Source organism: Coregonus clupeaformis, chromosome 16 (genome assembly GCF_020615455.1).
Source record: "Coregonus clupeaformis isolate EN_2021a chromosome 16, ASM2061545v1, whole genome shotgun sequence".
Taxonomy (NCBI): Eukaryota; Metazoa; Chordata; class Actinopteri; order Salmoniformes; family Salmonidae; genus Coregonus; species Coregonus clupeaformis.
The window spans coordinates 16,944,694-16,963,600 of NC_059207.1; the positions used below are offsets into that span (position 1 = coordinate 16,944,694).

General features: G+C 43.1%; 1 protein-coding gene across 1 annotated transcript; it reads left to right on the forward strand.

Moving 5' to 3' along the window:
• Positions 1–1,335: 1,335 nt before the first annotated feature.
• On the forward strand, positions 1,336–18,859 carry LOC121584525 (ubiquitin-protein ligase E3B). Its single transcript, XM_041900446.2, has 28 exons — positions 1,336–1,572; positions 2,123–2,271; positions 2,491–2,660; positions 4,406–4,517; positions 4,749–4,808; positions 4,904–5,008; positions 5,106–5,202; positions 5,311–5,396; positions 5,719–5,801; positions 6,092–6,197; positions 6,386–6,506; positions 6,796–6,973; positions 7,173–7,342; positions 7,577–7,744; positions 7,832–8,003; positions 8,247–8,365; positions 8,497–8,611; positions 8,935–9,034; positions 9,162–9,281; positions 9,452–9,628; positions 9,796–9,906; positions 10,117–10,254; positions 10,588–10,653; positions 10,739–10,797; positions 14,169–14,351; positions 14,668–14,779; positions 15,079–15,171; positions 15,685–18,859. Exons 3-28 carry the CDS (start codon positions 2,500–2,502, stop codon positions 15,874–15,876), a joined length of 3,204 nt encoding a protein of 1,067 aa, XP_041756380.1. The 5' UTR covers positions 1,336–1,572; positions 2,123–2,271; positions 2,491–2,499; the 3' UTR covers positions 15,877–18,859.
• The last annotated feature ends 48 nt before the right edge of the window (positions 18,860–18,907 follow it).

Consider the following 18,907-nt stretch of genomic DNA (forward strand, 5'->3'; position numbering starts at 1 on the left):
TATGACAACTTCTTCACTACTCTTACCCTGGAAACCTCAACCTGCCTCTCTCGCGCGGGACATTTCTGATCCCCAGCCCCATGTGCACCCCAAAATTAGCACATACCACTACTTTCCCCAATGCTACACATTCCTTTGTCTCATGCCTTCTGCACACTTCTCACACCTTGGAACCTCCCTCCTACACACTGCTGCCACATGCCCATACATTTGACACCTGTAACATCAATGTATTCGGCACATAAGCTCATACAGGATAACTTATATATCCTAACTTCACTTTGTTGAGCAAAGACTCAACTTCAAAACTCAAAAGAACAGACAATGACTCTTCTGTTTCCCCACTCTCGACACCCTTTTTGCGTCGCACCAAACGACGTGCATCACACACACCGGGAATCTTCTCCTTCAGTTGATCCACTTTTACATTTACTGCTACCCCAGTAATCACTCCTTTCAATGGCGCCCTTTTCTTGAGCGCGAAACAATTCACATTTCTTGCCCCCATTTGTTTAACTCCGATCGCCTTCTCCCTCTGACCAACAGAAACCCAAACAAGTATCACTAGACCACTTCTGGTTACCCTCACCGATTCCACTATACCCAACTATTTTTTCACCCACCCTGAAACCACAAATGGATCAGCCAAAAGGCAAGGGTCCACTTTTTCCAAAAACTTAACTCCTACGGTCACAGACTCATCTTTATCCTGACCCTCAGTGCAAGCCTTGGGCTCCGAGTACTTCACCACACCTACCACCTCCGATACTTCACCCTCATTCACTTCAATTTCTCCTCCTGTCTTCAGCTCACTCTGCTTACATTTTATACCATTCTTCTTTAACAAACATTTTTAACCGACTCAAGCTCACAATCTTCCTCCCTCTCTCTCTTAGACCTCCTCTGCCTCTCTTTTTCCCTCCATTCCTCCTCCGTAATCCAAGTATACTTCTCCTTATGATAATACTGCACTTCTCCTAACATACATCTTGTTCTTGCTTTCTCAAGGCTTTCTCGAGGCTCTCCAACCGAATCTTTGTCTAACGTTTGTATCAGGGGACTCTTGCATCCCTACGACGTTTCTGGTCTAGTGGTCCATTTGGGAATGGGCCATACCAATGCGATTGGCCGTGTTGAAGGGCCAAAACCGAGATGTATCATGGGTAAATTGCGACTGACTGATCTATAAAAAATAATGAGTTGTTATTTATGATGCAAGGTGATTTGTTGATCAGTCAGTAGGCAGTCGGCTGTAATGTCGAACAAGCGTATTTATAACTAGCTGTGGCCATACGTCATTAATTAGCTTCCGCCCCGCAAAGGAGTAACCGATAGTAGCGCCCCCATTTTCTTTAGCTTTAAATTTATGCCCATAGTTCTATAAATTGCTCCAAAAGCTTTAATTGAAGAGATGCAGTTTAGAGAAAATAATAATTGTAACAAAAATAATTTCAGTGTACATACAGTGTATCAATATGGAAAATATCATAAAAATTGTTTACTATCAGAAAAATACATCCCACTCGGAATGTTTTCAGTGCGAAAGTGCAAGGATTAATGGCTGCAATCAATGTATGGATATCCTGTTATTGTTTACATTTTGAAACAGCATAAGGCATCTACTTAATGAGGTTGTCATTGCCAGTGAACGGCAAGTTATTGTTGAGTAATGTTTTACCTAGTTTTTCATGTTCGTAAAATGCGTTGGCAAGTAGCTAAGTTATATCAATCAGTTGGTGGTGACGAAGTAGCTAGCTAACGTTAGTTAGCCTGCTATGCTAATCAGCAGCTAGCTGACGTTACTAACCATAATACAGTAGATTGTTGGCGACAACAAGCTAGCGAGTTATTTGTCGGGTCTAGTAGTTATCTAGCGAGTATAGCTAACTGTTACTCTTGATTTGTACCACATTGTCAGTTTGTCGTGGATTAAAATGTTGTTTATGTTGCTAGCTAGCTAGCTAGCTAGCTTGCTTTCAAGCTAAATTAGGAATGTGTCATCGTTTGAGACCAGACAGAACATCCACAATTTAGCTAACGTTGGCTAGCTAGCATAAATGGTCTCAAAGTTGTAATGATGTGCTAACTTGTAACATATGTTCTTTATGTGTTATTTTCCTAGAGATGACAAATTGATCTGCTTTTGCTGGGCTAACCAAAGCGCAGCTATAGCTCTCGAAGGGTTTCTGGAAACTTGGATCTCGAGGATGTTCAAATGACTGCAGAAGCATAGCGCAAAGGTCAAGGCAAGATCACCAGAGAAAAACAAAGGTATAACACACCATGGCCTGTTTTTGCTTTATTGATTTCTATGTGTGATGTCATTACCTTAATTTGAATGTATTCTTATTCTATTGCAGTGAATGGCTACATCTAAGTCATGTTATTGTTTTCCCCCACAGAGAATACTGATAAGTGATTTTGTCCTTGAATATTCATCACTATTGTGTTTCTGCAGCAACTAAATCTGTCAATTTTGCCTGACCTTAGCGGTGCACAATGTTTAGTGCAACTCAGAGTTCCAAGTCAGAGTTCCTGGACAAAGCCAGGCAGGCGCGTGAAGAGAGGAAGGGGTACAAAGAGAGGGAGAGAGCAGCCACTCTTATCCAAGCGCTGGTCAGGAGATTCCTCTGTCGCTGCAGACTCCAGAAGCAAATAAGGTTAACTTTACAAGCAATACTTGCCATTATGCATTAGGAGGACATATCATCTTTCTTGAGACTAGTTTTGGAATACAGTTGAAGTCGGAAGTTTACAAACACTTATGTTGGAGTCATTAAAACTCGGTTTTTCAACCACTCCACAAATTTCTTGTTGACAAACTATGGTTTTGGCAAGTCGGTTAGGACATCTACTTTGTGCATGACACAAGTAATTTTTCCAACAATTGTTTGCAGACAGATTATTTCACTTAGAATTCACTGTATCACAATTCCAGTGGGTCAGAAGTTTACATACACTAAGATGACTGTGCCTTTAAACAGCTTGGAAAATTCCAGAAAATGATGTCATGGCTTTAGAAGCTTCTGATAGGCTAATTTACATAATTTGAGTCAATTGGATGTGTACCTGTGGATGTATTTCAAGGCCTACCTTCAAACTCTGTGCCTCATCATGGGAAAATCAAAAGAAATCAGCCAAGACCTCAGAAAAAAAATTGTAGACCTCCACAAGTCTGGTTCATCCTTGGGAGCAATTTCCAAATGCCTGAAGGTACCACGTTCATCTGTACAAACAATAGTACGCAACTATAAACACCATGGGATCACGCAGCCGTCATACCGCTCAGGAAGGAGATGCGTTCTGTCTCCTAGAGATGAACGTACTTTGGTGTGAAAAGTGCAAATCAATCCCAGAACAACAGCAAAGGACCTTGTGAAGTGCTGGAGGAAATAGTTACAAAAGTATCTATATCCACAGTAAAACGTGTCCTATATCGACATAACCTGAAAGGCCGCTCAGCAAGTAAGAAGCCACTGCTCCAAAACCGCCATAAAAAAGCCAGACTACGGTTTGCAACTGCAAATGGGGATAAAGATCGTACTTTTTTAAGAAATGTCCTCTGGTCTGATTAAACAAAAATAGAACTGTTTGGCCATAATGACCATCGTTATGTTTGGAGGAAAAAGGGGGTTGCTTGCAAGCCAAAGAACACCATCCCAACCGTGAAGCACGGGGGTGGCAGCATCATGCTGTGGGGGTGCTTTGTTGCAGGAGGGACTGGTACACTTCACAAAATAGATGGCATCATGAGGAAGGAAAATTATGTGGATATATTGAAGCAACATCTCAAGACATCAGTCAGGAAGTTAAAGCTTGGTCGCAAATGGGTCTTCCAAATGGACAATGACCCCAAGCATACTTCCAAAGTTGTGCCAAAATGGCTTAAGGACTGCAAAGTCAAGGTATTGGAGTGGCCATCACAAAGCCCTGACCTCAATTCTATAGAAAATTTGTGGGCAGAACTGAAAAAGCGTGTGCAAGCAAGGAGGCCTACAAACCTTACTCAGTTACACCAGCTCTGTCAGGAGGAGTGGGCCAAAATTCACCCAACTTATTGTGGGAAGCTTGTGGAAGGCTACCCGAAACGTTTGACCCAAGTTAATCAATTCAAAGGCAATGCTACCAAATACTAATTGAGTGTATGTAAACTTCTGACCCACTGGGAATGTGATGAAATAAATAAAAGCTGAAATAAATCATTCTCTCTACTATTATTCTGACATTTCACATTCTTAAAATAAAGTGGTGAATCCTAACTGACCTAAGACAGGGAATTTCTACTAGGATTAAATGTCAGGAATTGTGAAAAAGTTTAAATGTATTTGGCTAAGATGAATGTAAACTTCCGACTTCAACTGTATACCCTTGAAGTAATGTGTGAATTCTCTCTCTTTCTGACCAGGAAAGAGGTTGATGACTTCTTTCAAGATGTCGGGACAACAAAAAGAAACGCACTATCCATTTTTAAAATTGCACGGAAGTTGTTATTCATTTATTGTCAAGATGATAAACTGGTGAGTTTCTTTAACACATGCACTTTACCCTCACTTATAATATATACATATGTTTTGTACATTGTTATAACTGATTTGAATGTTTTAATTGTCTCTTACTGGATGATGTCTCTTATTTACTTACAAACTGAAAGGCATTTCAACGATTATGTATCAATATAGTACTTGAGATTACTGCAGATTGCTTAGTGTACATTTAACTAACGAGCTATGATGCTTTTTGCTACGCAGAGATTTGAGAAGCTTTGTCGCTCCATTCTTGGTAGCATGGAGGTTGAAAATGAGCCCAAAGTGAGTATGATTATAATTAATCATCAGTGATTACAGATTTTTAATGAACCAGAGTGTGATTGAGTCTGTGACTTGATTGTGTCCTTGGTGATCAGGTTTGGTATGTGTCATTGGCCCTTTCCAAAGACCTCACCATCCCATGGATCAAGCAGATCAAAGATGTTCTGTGGGTCTCCTGTCATTTCCTGAAAAAATTAAAGGTAAATATTAATATTTAGGAAAATAACCTTCTATAAGATAACAGGTGTATCATTTTAAATATTGAAATGTCATAATTGTAACTTCTGTCTCCTGTAGCCTGACATCCTTCAGGACAATAAGCTGGTGACTTTGCACCTTACCATGCTGGTGACCTTCACAGACACATCAACCTGGAAGATAGTTAGAGGGAAAGGTCAGTTTCAGGTCAAACCACTGCTGCAGTGCACACACATCCTCTATTATCACAAGTCTCTTGATATTGAAATAAAAAAAGACACATTTTCTACCTCCTCTGTTCTAGGAGAGGCCCTCAGGCCAGTGTTGACCCGGATCTGTGAGAACATCATGGGGCATCTCAATCAAAAGGGATTTTATTCAATACTGCAGGTACAGTTACACACGCGGCATCTTCCATCTTCTCCCCAGTGCTTTTAGAACGATTATTATGATGTTGCTGACAGGGTTGGGGTCAATTCCATTTCAACTCCAGTCAATTCAGGAAGTACACTAACATTCATATTCATAATTCATATTCTCTTCAATGCTTTTCAATTTGGAAAAATTAGAATTAGAATGTTGGTTTACTTTCTGAATTGACTGGAATTTAAATGGAATTGAACCCAACTCTGGTTGCTGACGTTTATTGGTTGTTTCTGCAATATAAATAAAAATAAAATACATGACCTGTCACTTTTGGATTCCCTGGTAGATTCTACTCACCAACGGATTGGCGCGCTCCAGGCCCTCTCTTACCAAGGGCACACTCACAGCAATATTCACATTGGCATTAAGGTGAGTGGTTGTTGGAAGTGCTCAAATCCCCATTGAACCACAATGGATCAATTGTCTCTGCATCACTAGAGCCTGGAGCAGATCTATTGCAGTAGATTCCCAGGCTTCAGCTTGCTCACGTTCCCTCTCTGTAACTGGATTTGTTGTAAGAAAAGAATCCTGTGTTTTAGCTTCATGGAGAATTAAGTCCTATCTTATCATAGTGTGTGATCTGCTTGGTTACCTTTTTAGAATGCTCGGAGCCGAAGAAGCTTCAGGAGCCATTAGTGTAACTTGTCTCTATTTTATAGACCTGTCATTGCTGCTCACTTCTCTGACAACCTGCTGAGGTCTCTTCTCATCCACATCATGTCTGTCCCAGCTGTGGTCTCCCACATCAACACCATCACCCCAGAGGTAGACACTCGCATGAAGAAACGGCACCCTGTTTTCTACCTAGTGCACTGTATGTAGGGAATAGGGTGCTCGAAAGTAGTGTACTATGTAAGGTATAGGGTGCCATTTCAGACGCAACCTTTATTGTGTAGACATATCATAGCTTGTACAATGAGAACACCTCTGAGTGTGTGCTTGTCTCTGTGCAGTGCATGGCCACCATACAGACCCACGACCTGCTGAGGAAGTTCACCCTGTTCCTGAGCCGCGAGGAGCAGTGTGTCGACATCTGTGTCTGCCTGGAGGGGAGCCACACACTGTGCTTACTGGGTACGGCCCTTAACACTGACTCACATAGCTATTCTATGGCAATCGTTTTTAATTCTCTTCTATAGGGCAGAGTTTCCCAAACTCGGTCCTGGGGCCCTCCCTGGTGCACGTTTTGTTTTTTGTCCTAGCACTACACAGCTGATTCAAATAATCAAAGCTTGATGATGAGTTGGTTATTTGAATCAGCTGTGTAGTGTTTTTCTCTGTGAGGTGCTGTGGGAAGCGTACTGAATCGGTTCTTTGGGGTTGCTGCTCTGCGGGGCCTCTGTTTCATCCTGTTGTACTGTAGGTAACCTGATTCACCTGGGCTACCTCAATGAGAAAGTCCTGGAGGAGGAGGCCAACCACTTTGTGAAGGACCTGACGGACATGCTGTCCTACTGCCAGAGATACGTGTCCCAGAAGAAATCCAACCTCACTCACTGGCACCCGGTCCTAGGCTGGTTTTCCCAAACTGTAGACTACGGGTCAGTGGGACATCCTCAGAACCTGAAAGGTGTAGCCTGATCCCAGATCTGTTTGTGGTCATTGTCATGCCAAACTCATGACCATAGGAGAAAAACGGCACAAACAGATCTGGGACCAGGCTATGAAATGGGATCTCAGCCATTGAATGTCATGGATTTAAATTGGATCTTAACTCCCTCTCCCTGTCCCCCTCTCCAGTCTGAATGAGTCCATGCCACTGGTCACCAAGCAGCTGCAGTACCTGTGGGGCATGCCTGTGATCCGGACTCTCTTCAGTGACGTCCTCAGCAAAAAGCTTGAGACCCAAGAGGCCACGCCTCCACCACAGTCACAGCCTACCACGTCACAGAACAACCTGCCAGTCAAGAGTAAGTCGAATTTGGATTTCAGTTTCTGTTGTTTTCCTCCCAGGCACTTAAACAATCCATTTCAAGGGTTAATTAGTTTGACACCATTATTATCCCCCAAAAAATCACTTACCTGGGTTGTTGTCGATCAATCCAGACAGTGCATTATAGGTTGTGTTTTAAAACAATGAACTAAACCTTATCAATGAACTAACCTTATTGGATTGGTTTCTGATTGACATGGGTTTCTCTTAGGCCTCTTTAAGCGGGCGTTTCAGAAGTCTGCTTCGGTGCGCAACATCTTGAAGCCGGTCGGCGGGAGACGAGTGGACTCCGCTGAGGTGCAGAAGGTGTGCAGTATCTGTGTACTGTACCAGACAGCCCTCACCACGCTCACTCAGATACGACTGCAAATCCTCACTGGTGAGTCCCTGTGATTTGAGGCACACACACACACACACACACACAACATATGTTCTCTCATGTTGTCTCTGGCGGTGTCGCCCTCAGGCCTAACCTACCTGGACGACCTCCTGCCTAAGCTGTGGGCCTTCATCTGCGAGCTAGGCCCCCAGGGAGGCCTCAAGCTGTTCATGGAGTGCCTGAACAACGACACAGAGGAGTCTAAGCAGCTGCTGGCCATGCTCATGCTGTTCTGTGACTGCTCCAGACACCTCATCACGTGAGCTCAATTAATTGCTACCATTTAACAGACACGTGATAGACACATCCAGTATGGGAGTGTTTCCCACATATAGATGAAGTCTAGTCCTGGACTAAGAAGCACTTCCAATGGAGAATCTCTACTGAACAGGTTTTTTAATCCAGTACTAATCAGTGTCTGGAAAACTGTCCCTAAATACATTATCCCAGACCCACTGGATCTCTGTAGTTACTGACACGTTATACTATATGTCTTACACAGGATCCTGGATGACATTGAGGTTTACGAGGAGCAGATATCGTTTAAGACAGAGGAGCTTGTCACCATCTCCTCGTTTCTCAACACGTTTGTGTACAAGATGGTCTGGGACGGCATCTTAGGTGAGTCGCCTCCTTCCCCTGTTGAACTCTTGTCAAACTCAAAGGCCAATCCCGGGTTCCGGCACCATGAAAAATAGCTTGGGGATATGGTTAGTGAGTGTGTGCATTAACTTAGTGTGTTGTTGTGACAGAGAATGCCAAGGGGGAGAAGCTGGACCTGTTCCACAGTGTTCACGGCTGGCTGATGGTGCTCTACGAGCGGGACTGCAGGAGGAGGTTCTCCCCTGATGACAACTGGCTGCGCAAGTAAGTGCCCCTCCGGAAACGTACTGATCCTAATCTCCAATACTTCCCAAATCCTTATAAGGTGATCCTAGTGATCAGTAGCGGTCAAATACTTGAGGTGCGCTTGATGAAGCTTGCCCACCACAATGGAACCAATGGAATGTTAGTGCCAAAAGCAGCAACTTTGACCACCCTGTACACCGGGGAAATATCGGGCCTATCTCAAGTATTTGACTTATGTATTTGTTCCAGGTCTGATCTGTAGGAGACAATTGTGATGTTGGAAAAGGCACACACACACACACACACACACACACACACACTCTTTCACCCCTTGTGTCCAGGGATCTGAAGCCAAGCCTTTTGTTCCAAGAACTGGAGAAGGGTAAGAGGAGAGCTCAGCTGTTACTTCAGTACATCCCACACGTCATTCCCCACAAAAACGTGAGTCGGCACAGAAAGAATATTGTCCCTCTGGGGCATCTGTAGTTGTAGTTTCACTGTACCGTGTCCTTATCAATATGTACATAGTGTCTCACTCCCATTCGTAATCCTGTCCTACCCACTTTAGAGGGTTCTGCTGTTCCGGAACATTATCACCAAGGAGAAGGAAACCTTGGGATTGGTGGAGACAAGCTCCGCCTCTCCGCATGTCACCCATATCACCATTCGCCGCTCACGGATGTTAGAGGTATGAAATTGATGTATCGATCTGTTGCATGTTTTCCCCCACACTAGAATACCACTTAGGATGCATTCTGTATGCAAGTGTACAGAGCCTAGTTTTTCAAATACAGTCAGGTATGGTGGCTGTGACTTAAGCCCAAACTGAACACCCAAACTCTTTGTTTCTGAACACAGGATGGTTATGACCAGCTCCGCCGGTTGCCTGTCAACTCCATCAAAGGCGTGATCCGTGTGAAGTTTGTCAACGACCTTGGTGTGGACGAGGCCGGCATCGACCAAGACGGCGTCTTCAAGGAGTTCCTGGAAGAGATCATCAAGAAAGTTTTCAACCCGGCACTCAACCTCTTTAAGGTTTGCTCTCCAGACCTCGTTTCAAATACTTTTGAAATAATTTTGAATGTTGTATCTTGCACCGGAACCAATAGGCTTTGAAAGATTTACTCTCACAAGGTGCTTTTAGCCATTTTCTGTCAACCATGCTGCCACTGCTGATGATGATGATGTATTTTCCCCCATAGACCACCAGTGGCAACGAGAGGCTGTACCCCTCTCCTACGTCCTACATCCACGAGAACCACCTGCAGCTTTTTGAGTTTGTGGGGAAGATGCTTGGCAAAGCAATGTATGAGGTGTGTCTACGCTCACAGAGGATGTTAGTCATGTGAAATTGCCATATATGTACAAGAAGTACTCATTTTAAAGCCACAAGCCCTGCCCACCACTGTCCCCCCTATAAAACTGAGGGATGGGTCTGGAGAAATGTAACTACAGTTTATAGCTGGAGCTATGTATGCAATGCCTGATAGTCCATGAGATCAACGCGCGTGTGTGTGTTTCAGGGCATCGTGGTGGACGTACCCTTCGCCTCCTTCTTCCTCAGCCAGGTCATGGGTCACCACCACAGCACCTTCTACAGCTCCATCGACGAGCTGCCCTCCCTGGACTCTGAGTTCTACAAGAACCTCACCTCCATCAAGGTCAGAAACATCCCCCACCCCAACTATCATAGTCGTATATTCCCTGGTATTGTGTTTATTACAGCATGCAACGAAAAAGTTTTACATATTTTTGCAACTGAAAACGAAAAGGAGCGTTTCTGATTGGATAAGTCCAGGTGGTCCCTCCCTGTTTCAGTCCGTTTTCTTCCGCTTGGTGCCTGTTGAACACGACCCTGGTTTATGGTTATAATTGCGCTCTTTAGATTTGAGACGTTTGTTTTGCTTTGTTGCTACTTTTTGCGATCAATATCACTCCAAGTTGTGGAAGTTGACTCAAAATGGGTGGTTGATCTTGGTCTTGTCCTTTTCCAGCGCTACGACGGGGATGTTGGTGATTTGGGACTGACGCTATCGTATGACGAGGATGTTATGGGACAGGTAGAAACTATATTCTTTCTCTGAATGCAGGAAAACAGAACTCTGCTCTTATCTCTTTTAATACTCTCTTCATGTTTCCTGGCAGCTGGTCTGTCACGAGCTGATTCCTGGAGGAAAGACGATGCCAGTCACAAACGAAAACAAGTGAGCAAGATGCTGATCCAGTTTCTAGATACTGTAAGTGGTTCTCAAACCTCTCCTCGAGGACCCCCACCCATTCCGTGTATTTGATCTATTCCAGAGCTAGCCCACCTGATTCAACATGTCAACTAATCATCAAGCCCTTGACTAGGTCAATCAGGTGAGCTAGTTCAGTGCTACAACAAAATGGTGAAACGTCTAAGGGGCCCAGAGGAGAGGTTTGAGAACCACTGATATACAACTAAACTTAGATGTTAAAGTTGTTAAAGCCGTTTGATGTTCACACCATCGTTTGCCAAATACAAGATGTATTTATTGTCCCTGTAGTTATAACAAATTGTGTTGGATGATGACATGGGTCCCGCCCAGAAATAACCTCTAGCCCCTAGCCCCCCTTAGACACTTGTGGAGATCTAAAAGGATCTGATGGGCATAGTAGATGTACTTGCATTGTGTATTATACCTATCATTGCTTATTATATATATTAAATCCATTCATACAGTTGAAGTTGGAAGTTTACATACACCTTAGCCAAATACATTTAAACTCAGTTTTTCACAATTCCTGACATTTAATCCTAGTAAAAATTCCCTGTTTTAGGTCAGTTAGGATCACCACTTTATTTTAAGAATGTGAAATGTCAGAATAATAGTAGAGAGAATGATTTATTTCAGCTTTTATTTCTTTCATCACATTCCCAGTGGGTCAGAAGTGTACATACACTCAATTAGTATTTGGTAGCATTGCCTTTAAATTGTTTAACTTGGGTCAAACGTTTCGGGTAGCCTTCCACAAGCTTCCCACAATAAGTTGGGTGAATTTTGGCCCATTCCTCCTGACAGAGCTGGTGTAACTGAGTCAGGTTTGTAGGCCTCCTTGCTCGCACACGCTTTTTCAGTTCTGCCCACACATTTTCTATAGGATTGAGGTCAGGGCTTTGTGATGGCCACTCCAATTGCAAACCGTAGTCTGTTTTTTTTATGGTGGTTTTGGAGCAGTGGCTTCTTCTTTGTTGAGCGGCCTTTCAGGTTAAGTCGATATAGGACTTGTTTTTACTGTGGATATAGATACTTTTGTACCTGTTTCCTCCAGCATCTTCACAAGGTCCTATGCTGTTGTTCTGGGATTGATTTGCACTTTTCGCAAAAATTACATTCATCTCTAGGAGACAGAACGCTCCTTCCTGAATGGTATGACCGCTGCGTGGTCCCATGGTGTTTATAGTTGCGTACTATTGTTTGTACAGATGACCGTGGTACCTTCAGGCGTTTGGAAATTGCTCCCAAGGATGAACCAGACTTGTGGAGGTCTACAGTTTCTATGGCCAAGACCAAAGAGCTGTCAAAGGACACCAGAAACAAAATTGTAGACCTGCACCAGGCTGGGAAGACTGAATCTGCAATATGTAAGCAGCTTGGTTTGAAGAAATCAACTGTGGGAGCAATTATTAGGAAATGGAAGACATACAAGACCACTGATAATCTCCCTCGATCTGGGGCTCCACGCAAGATCTCACCCCGTGGGGTCAAAATGATCACAAAAACGGTGAGCAAAAATCCCAGAACCACACGGGGGGGACCTAGTGAATGACCTGCAGAGAGCTGAGACCAAAGTAACAAAGCCTACCATCAGTAACACACTACGCCGCCAGGGACTCAAATGTGTCCCCCTGCTTAAGCCAGTACATGTCCAGGCCCGTCTGAAGTTTGCTAGAGTGCATTTGGATGATCCAGAAGAGGATTGGGAGAATGTCATATGGTCAGATGAAACCAAAATATAACTTTTTGGTAAAAACTCAACTCGTCGTGTTTGGAGGACAAAGAATGCTGAGTTGCATCCAAAGAACACCATACCTACTGTGAAGCATGGGGGTGGAAACATCATGCTTTGGGGCTGTTTTTCTGCAAAGGGACCAGGACGACTGATCCGTGTAAAGGAAATAATGAATGGGGCCATGTATCGTGAGATTTTGAGTGAAAACCTCCTTCCATCAGCAAGGGCATTGAAGATGAAACGTGGCTGGGTCTTTCAGCATGACAATGATCCCAAACACACCGCCCGGGCAACGAAGGAGTGGCTTCGTAAGAAGCATTTCAAGGTCCTGGAGTGGCCTAGCCAGTCTCCAGATCTCAACCCCATAGAACATCTTTGGAGGGAGTTGAAAGTCTGTGTTGCCCAGCGACAGCCCCAAAACATCACTGCTCTAGAGGAGATCTGCATGGAGGAATGGGCCAAAATACCAGCAACAGTGTGTGAAAACCTTGTGAAGACTTACAGAAAACGTTTGACCTGTGTCATTGCCAACAAAGGGTATATAACAAAGTATTGAGAAACTTTTGTTATTGACCAAATACTTATTTTCCACCATCATTTGCAAATACATTCATTAAAAATCCTACAATGTGATTTTCTGGATTTTTCTTTCTAATTTTGTCTGTCATAGTTGACATGTACCTATGATGAAAATTACAGGCCTCTCTCATCTTTTTAAGTGGGAGAACTTGCACAATTGGTGGCTGACTAAATACTTTCCCCCCCCACTGTACATCCACAGGTACACCTCCAATTGACTCAAATGATGTCAATTAGCCTATCAGAAGCTTCTAAAGCCATGACATCATTTTCTGGAATTTTCCAAGCTGTTTAAAGGCACAGTCAACTTAGTGTATGTAAACTTCTGACCCACTGGAATTGTGATACAGTGAATTATAAGTGAAATAATCTGTCTGTAAACAATTGTTGGAAATATTACTTGTCATGCACAAAGTCCTAACTGACTTGCCAAAACTATAGTTTGTTAACAAGAAATGTGTGGAGTTTTAATGACTCCAACCTAAGTGTATGTAAACTTCCGACTTCAACTGTATGTTCACAAGTGGCTAGGAGGGAAGGGCTAGGGGGTTGTTTCTAGACGGTACAGTATGAAGATGGGCAGAAACTGTTTCTCCAATAAAAATCCTGATCACGCTTGTAGGCGATGTCATGGCGACGTTGGCTAGCTAAGATCATGCGCAGAAATACGTCATCGGGTCTAACAGTCGTCTCTCGCTGAACTGCGCATGTGCAGGCCGTCAAATCAAAGGCACTTCTTCGATATAAAGTGTTTTTTGACGAAAATGAAAACGTGTCAGTTTGTCACTTTCACAAGGTTGGAGTAATACCATGTTCAACTACTTAAGACATAGGCTCAAATCTAGGTTGTACCTTTAGATTTAGGGGAAATTAACAAGGAAGAATTTTTCACTTCTCTCATTGACTTCTCAACCCTGGTCTGCTTCGCAAGCGTTCCCGGAAGTCTTGAGAAGTTTGCTCCTCTGTGCCATGTTGTTATGAGTCTGACTTAACCTTACCTTTGACCTTCTCCGTGCTGCAGGATCAGCTACATCCATCTGATGGCGCACTTCCGCATGCACACGCAGATCAAGGAGCAGACAGCAGCTTTCATCCGAGGATACCGCAGCATCATCAACCCCGAGTGGCTGCACATGTTCTCCACCCCCGAGGTCCAGCGCCTCGTCTCTGGGGACAACGCCGAGATTGACCTGGACGACCTCAAGTGCGTAACTTTCAACCCTTTTCACCCCGACCAGCCTCTCCCCCTCCACGTCACTCTACTGTTGTTACTCGACAGCTCTTCAACCTGCCAATTCTCAAAAGATTTTAGGGAAATCCTGAAATCCACAGTGTTCAAATAGTGTGAATGTCCCATTTCATTGTTTCGCGGACAATGAGCTGACTTTGTAAGAAGGTAATGAAGCCAAGGTGTAGGTGCTCGCTGACATGGTCTCTCTCTCGATATCTCTTTCTATCACTCTGTTGCTCTCTCTCTCTCTTTCTGTCTCCCTCTCTCTTCGTCTCTCTCTTGTTGTCAGGAAACACACAGTTTACTATGGAGGTTTCCACAGCAGCCATCGGGTCATCATCTGGCTGTGGGACATCCTGTCCAGTGACTTCTCCGCTGAGGAAAGGGCCATGTTCCTCAAGGTAATAACCACCCCCAAATGTTACAAATTTTTTATTTTACATTTACATTTTAGTCATTTAGCAGACGCTCTTATCCAGTGCGACTTACAGTTAGTGAGTGCATACATTTTTTCATACTGGCCCCCCGTGGGAAACGAACCCACAACCCTGGCGTTGCAAGCGCCATGCTCTACCAACTGAGCTACACGGGACCATTTTACCATTAATTCATTTAACTGCATTAAATCGGCTTGCGGGCCACCAGTTTGAGACTTGTACCTGTTATGTGATCGTCCATTGTTGTTGTTCTTGAGTTACAGTTTGTCACCAGCTGTTCAAGACCCCCCCTCCTAGGTTTTGCCTACCTCAAGCCCCCTTTCTCCATCCGCTGTGTGGAGGTGTCTGACGATCAGGTGAGAACACTGTAATCGTAGTCTAAAGTCAGATGTTTATACATAGAGCTGGGCGATATGGACAAAAATCCATAGCGTGATAAATTGCCTGATTTGATGTGATAATGATAAATTGAACTATAAGTTTATAACATGAATGTGCACCAGTTTAAAATTATCCTTTTAAATTACTACTACTAGTTTGATGGTTGTAGCCATCAATTGTCCCATTAACAATCACCCATATTAGCAAACTTATTTCATTTCAAACTTTACTTTTCTCTAGCATAGGCTACTTATCGTAATGAACGATATCAGCAAAATGCCTGCGATAAGTGATCAGTGTCGATCATTTTCTGTTTATCGTCCCAGCTCTACAACCGCACACCGACACCAGCACCCCTGCTACTCTCCATTGAACTATGGCCTTTTTGTTGAAGAAGAAAATAGCTTTGGGAAGTCAGTCCCTTGGGACTACTTTGGGTCGCTGTGTGTTCATGTGTATGTGTGCTCCTGTCGCCTGTCTCTCTGTAGGACACTGGCGACACCCTAGGCAGCGTCCTCCGGGGTTTCTTCACCATCCGGAAGAAGGAACCAGGCGGTCGCCTCCCCACCTCGTCCACCTGCTTCAACCTGCTCAAGCTGCCTAACTACAGCAAGAAGAGCATCCTGCGTGACAAGCTCCGCTACGCCACCAGTATGAACACAGGTTTTGAGCTCTCCTAAAATAAACTCCCCCCTGCTTGTGGCCTGCTGCCTGCAAAACTAAAGGGAGAACGACTAAAGAGCGTCCTCCTTACCCAGGCTAGAGGTGGGAGTCAGTCAAGTCAGTGGCGCTTCACCAAAGCGGAAGGCAAAACACACAAGATACCCCCCTTTCCTTTATCCCAGCCTAGGAAACCAGAAGAGCTCCACCCTCTTTTACCCCAATCAGACTGGATTCTGGAAACTCCACCCACCTCAAGGGCTCTCAAGCCCATTTGCTGCCTGTGTAACCAGGGTAACCTATTTTCTGACAAGTTGTAGTCATTGCCTATGTTAGATTGTTTTCTTCAAATAGACAAGTAGCTAAAGAAACAAGTGCTGTGGGAGCAACACATTTGGAACGGTCACTTTCTACTCTCTCAACTTTAACGCTCCTGAAAACCAACCCCATGCTAATAATCGTAACAAGGAGGAGAAGAATGTGTTACCTAACACATTGGCAAACTAAAATGGCTCCATGTTTTACTATTTCTTCTCAGGCTTAATAGAACGATACTTGGATCTAGCACTCCCACGTCAAATTAACTGGAAAGCAATATAGATGCAATGCAAGCCATTAGACACGCAATAGACTCCTCACTGGAGCAAAACCATAGAACAAAGTTTCCTATCTATTGGAATACAATGTTATCCATGCAACTTTCAACTGTCATTCGATGAGTCTTAATAGCCTTGTTGAACATGACGAAAGCACCTTTTTATAAAGAGACGACAAATCACTGCCTCATGTTCAACAACAAGTTCTGACCATGGAGAGGTGGTCGCCTGTTGACGCCTGTGTCATATATTTATATTGGCTCTCATGGATTAATTAAGGAATTAAATCCTGACGATCTGTCTCTTTCTCTCCCCATATACACACACTACAGTCAGTCACCTGACAAAAGCATTGGACCCTGTATCTCTGTTCTCTAATGTATTGAAATTAGAACTCATGTTACACAGCAATGCATTTGTAACCCAAAGTGATGCCTGTCTGTCATGTAAAAAATGAACACGACACTGTCAATACTTTCGCTGATCATGCGGTTGTTTGATACAGACAAACGATATCCCGTTATCTTCTGTCGTGGTTCCGGAGTCTCTTTTTTTGGTTGCTTTTGATAATGAATCAGTGGCTCTTGAATGTGTTATATGATTTGCTGTGAAATATCTGGGTCCTATAACTACAGCAGACAACTTTTACAATTGTTGTTTTTTCCGCATTGCATGTTGCTGAATGTGATCTTCCCAAACAAATCTGTTACAGTGAAGTCAATGATGAAAATGATTTCACAGAAGAATTCTCACTACACCTCTGAAAAATGCTGAGTGCCTCGTGTGTCCCCAGCTCATATGTCTAAGTGTGGTGTTTGAAAGTGTTTGTGAATGACCATGTCTCTTCGAAATGGAATCAAGCCATAAACACATAGGACAAGGTATTTATAAGGACTTGAGCCTGCTTAGAGACAATTCAATTCCAACGCTCTCTCTACTGTGTCCACCACTAAACAAACCAACCAACCAAACCAGGAAATGTTGGTGTCATTTGTCACTGACTGTGCATGCCAACCCTTGTGTCTGTGGACCTTACATCCACATGGAAAGGGGTTACACAGGGAGCAAACCATACTACAACATGATGTCATGGGTTGGTTGATCACCTGAATCTGAAAGCATTGCTTTTGTATCTATCTACCCTCCTTCAGACCCCCTATTTTCTTAACCACTCTCTTGCACAGAAAACCCTGCTCTTTTTGTGTGAAAAAACATTACAAAAAACGTTGAAATTAAGGATAAGAAGGAATTATACCATGCAAAATGTTGCATTAACAGGGTCAAATAAAAATAGACTATATGGGGCAGTTGTTAGTGACAAGGTGGTGGGAGACAAGGCAGTTTAGGGTCTTGATTTGAATTAAGTGAAATATAAATAGCCTGTTTGTTGATTCTGTATTTTATGCAGAACTGTTTCATGAGTGGCGTACGTGTGTGAACTGCGTGGTTGTGGTCAACCATAGATACGGCTCTGGTTGTTGTCATCTTTGGTTGAAGGCATAAAACACCTCACGCCATTAATCATTAATTACTAGTTAACAGAAAAACACCTTTCTGATGATGATATGGGGATTTTATGGGCCACTAAACAAGGTTCTATATGGTTTTATATTGCTTCGCTACTTAAATCTACCAATGAACTGAAATCTGTGATCTATTTGTCTGTGTATAGTAATATTAAGGGGTACAATCTACAGGTATTTCCCCCCAGTTATGAATGCCATCAATTTCATTGACAAATTGAAATAACAACTATTAGTGATTACAGTATATGGAAAGATCTTACCTCAATTTTCAGTCGGTTGTGACTGTGATATTTCATTCCCAAGGGCCTCTGACTGTGGCCTCTCTGACTAATCAGTGGTCAATGACCTCAGTGGTGTCTGACTAAATGTTACCCATCAATTCTTTCAATCAATTGTTTCAACAGCCTGATGCAGATTAGAAATGAGGTTTGGAAATGGAGCTGCAGTGAGAGACAGAAATGTTCAGTGTCCAAGAGAGAATGGAAGATCCCTGTTGTGTTTGATGAGGTCGCTCCTCACTTTTAAATGATGTCATGAGATCTTGCTATCTTTTTTAGAAGAAAAAAAAATCCAGGAAATGTGCAACATACTCCTATGAAAGTACTGTTGCCTCCCTCCTTTTTAAAAGTGTCTTTGAAACTGGTTGCACTATGTGAAATACAGGTTGTTGAAAAGGTTATTTCAATGTAAAACATGTCTATGTGTAAGATATTTCTGTTCATGTTAACCATATTTATTCTAAAAACTTTACTTAACAACTAAAATGAGTGTGTCTTATTTCTTCAGGAATCAAGCCATTATTTTCTACGGGAGAAGTTCTGTATAGTGCAGAGGTATTTATATATTAAATAATGAAATAGCAGCTGTGTAGAACAGGTTATGTCATGGATTCGTGTGTCAGACTGTCAGTTTTCTATTTATTAAATTTC

What these genes read in the sequence shown, in the direction of transcription:
- LOC121584525 (XM_041900446.2), top strand. Translation starts at nt 2,500, where the DNA reads ATGTTTAGTGCAACTCAGAGTTCCAAGTCAGAGTTCCTGGACAAAGCC. An exon ending in TCCCAAACTGTAGACTACGG is followed by an intron (nt 6,974 to 7,172) that starts GTCAGTGGGACA and finishes CCCCCTCTCCAG; the next exon opens with TCTGAATGAGTCCATGCCAC. An exon ending in ACGACTGCAAATCCTCACTG is followed by an intron (nt 7,745 to 7,831) that starts GTGAGTCCCTGT and finishes TGTCGCCCTCAG; the next exon opens with GCCTAACCTACCTGGACGAC.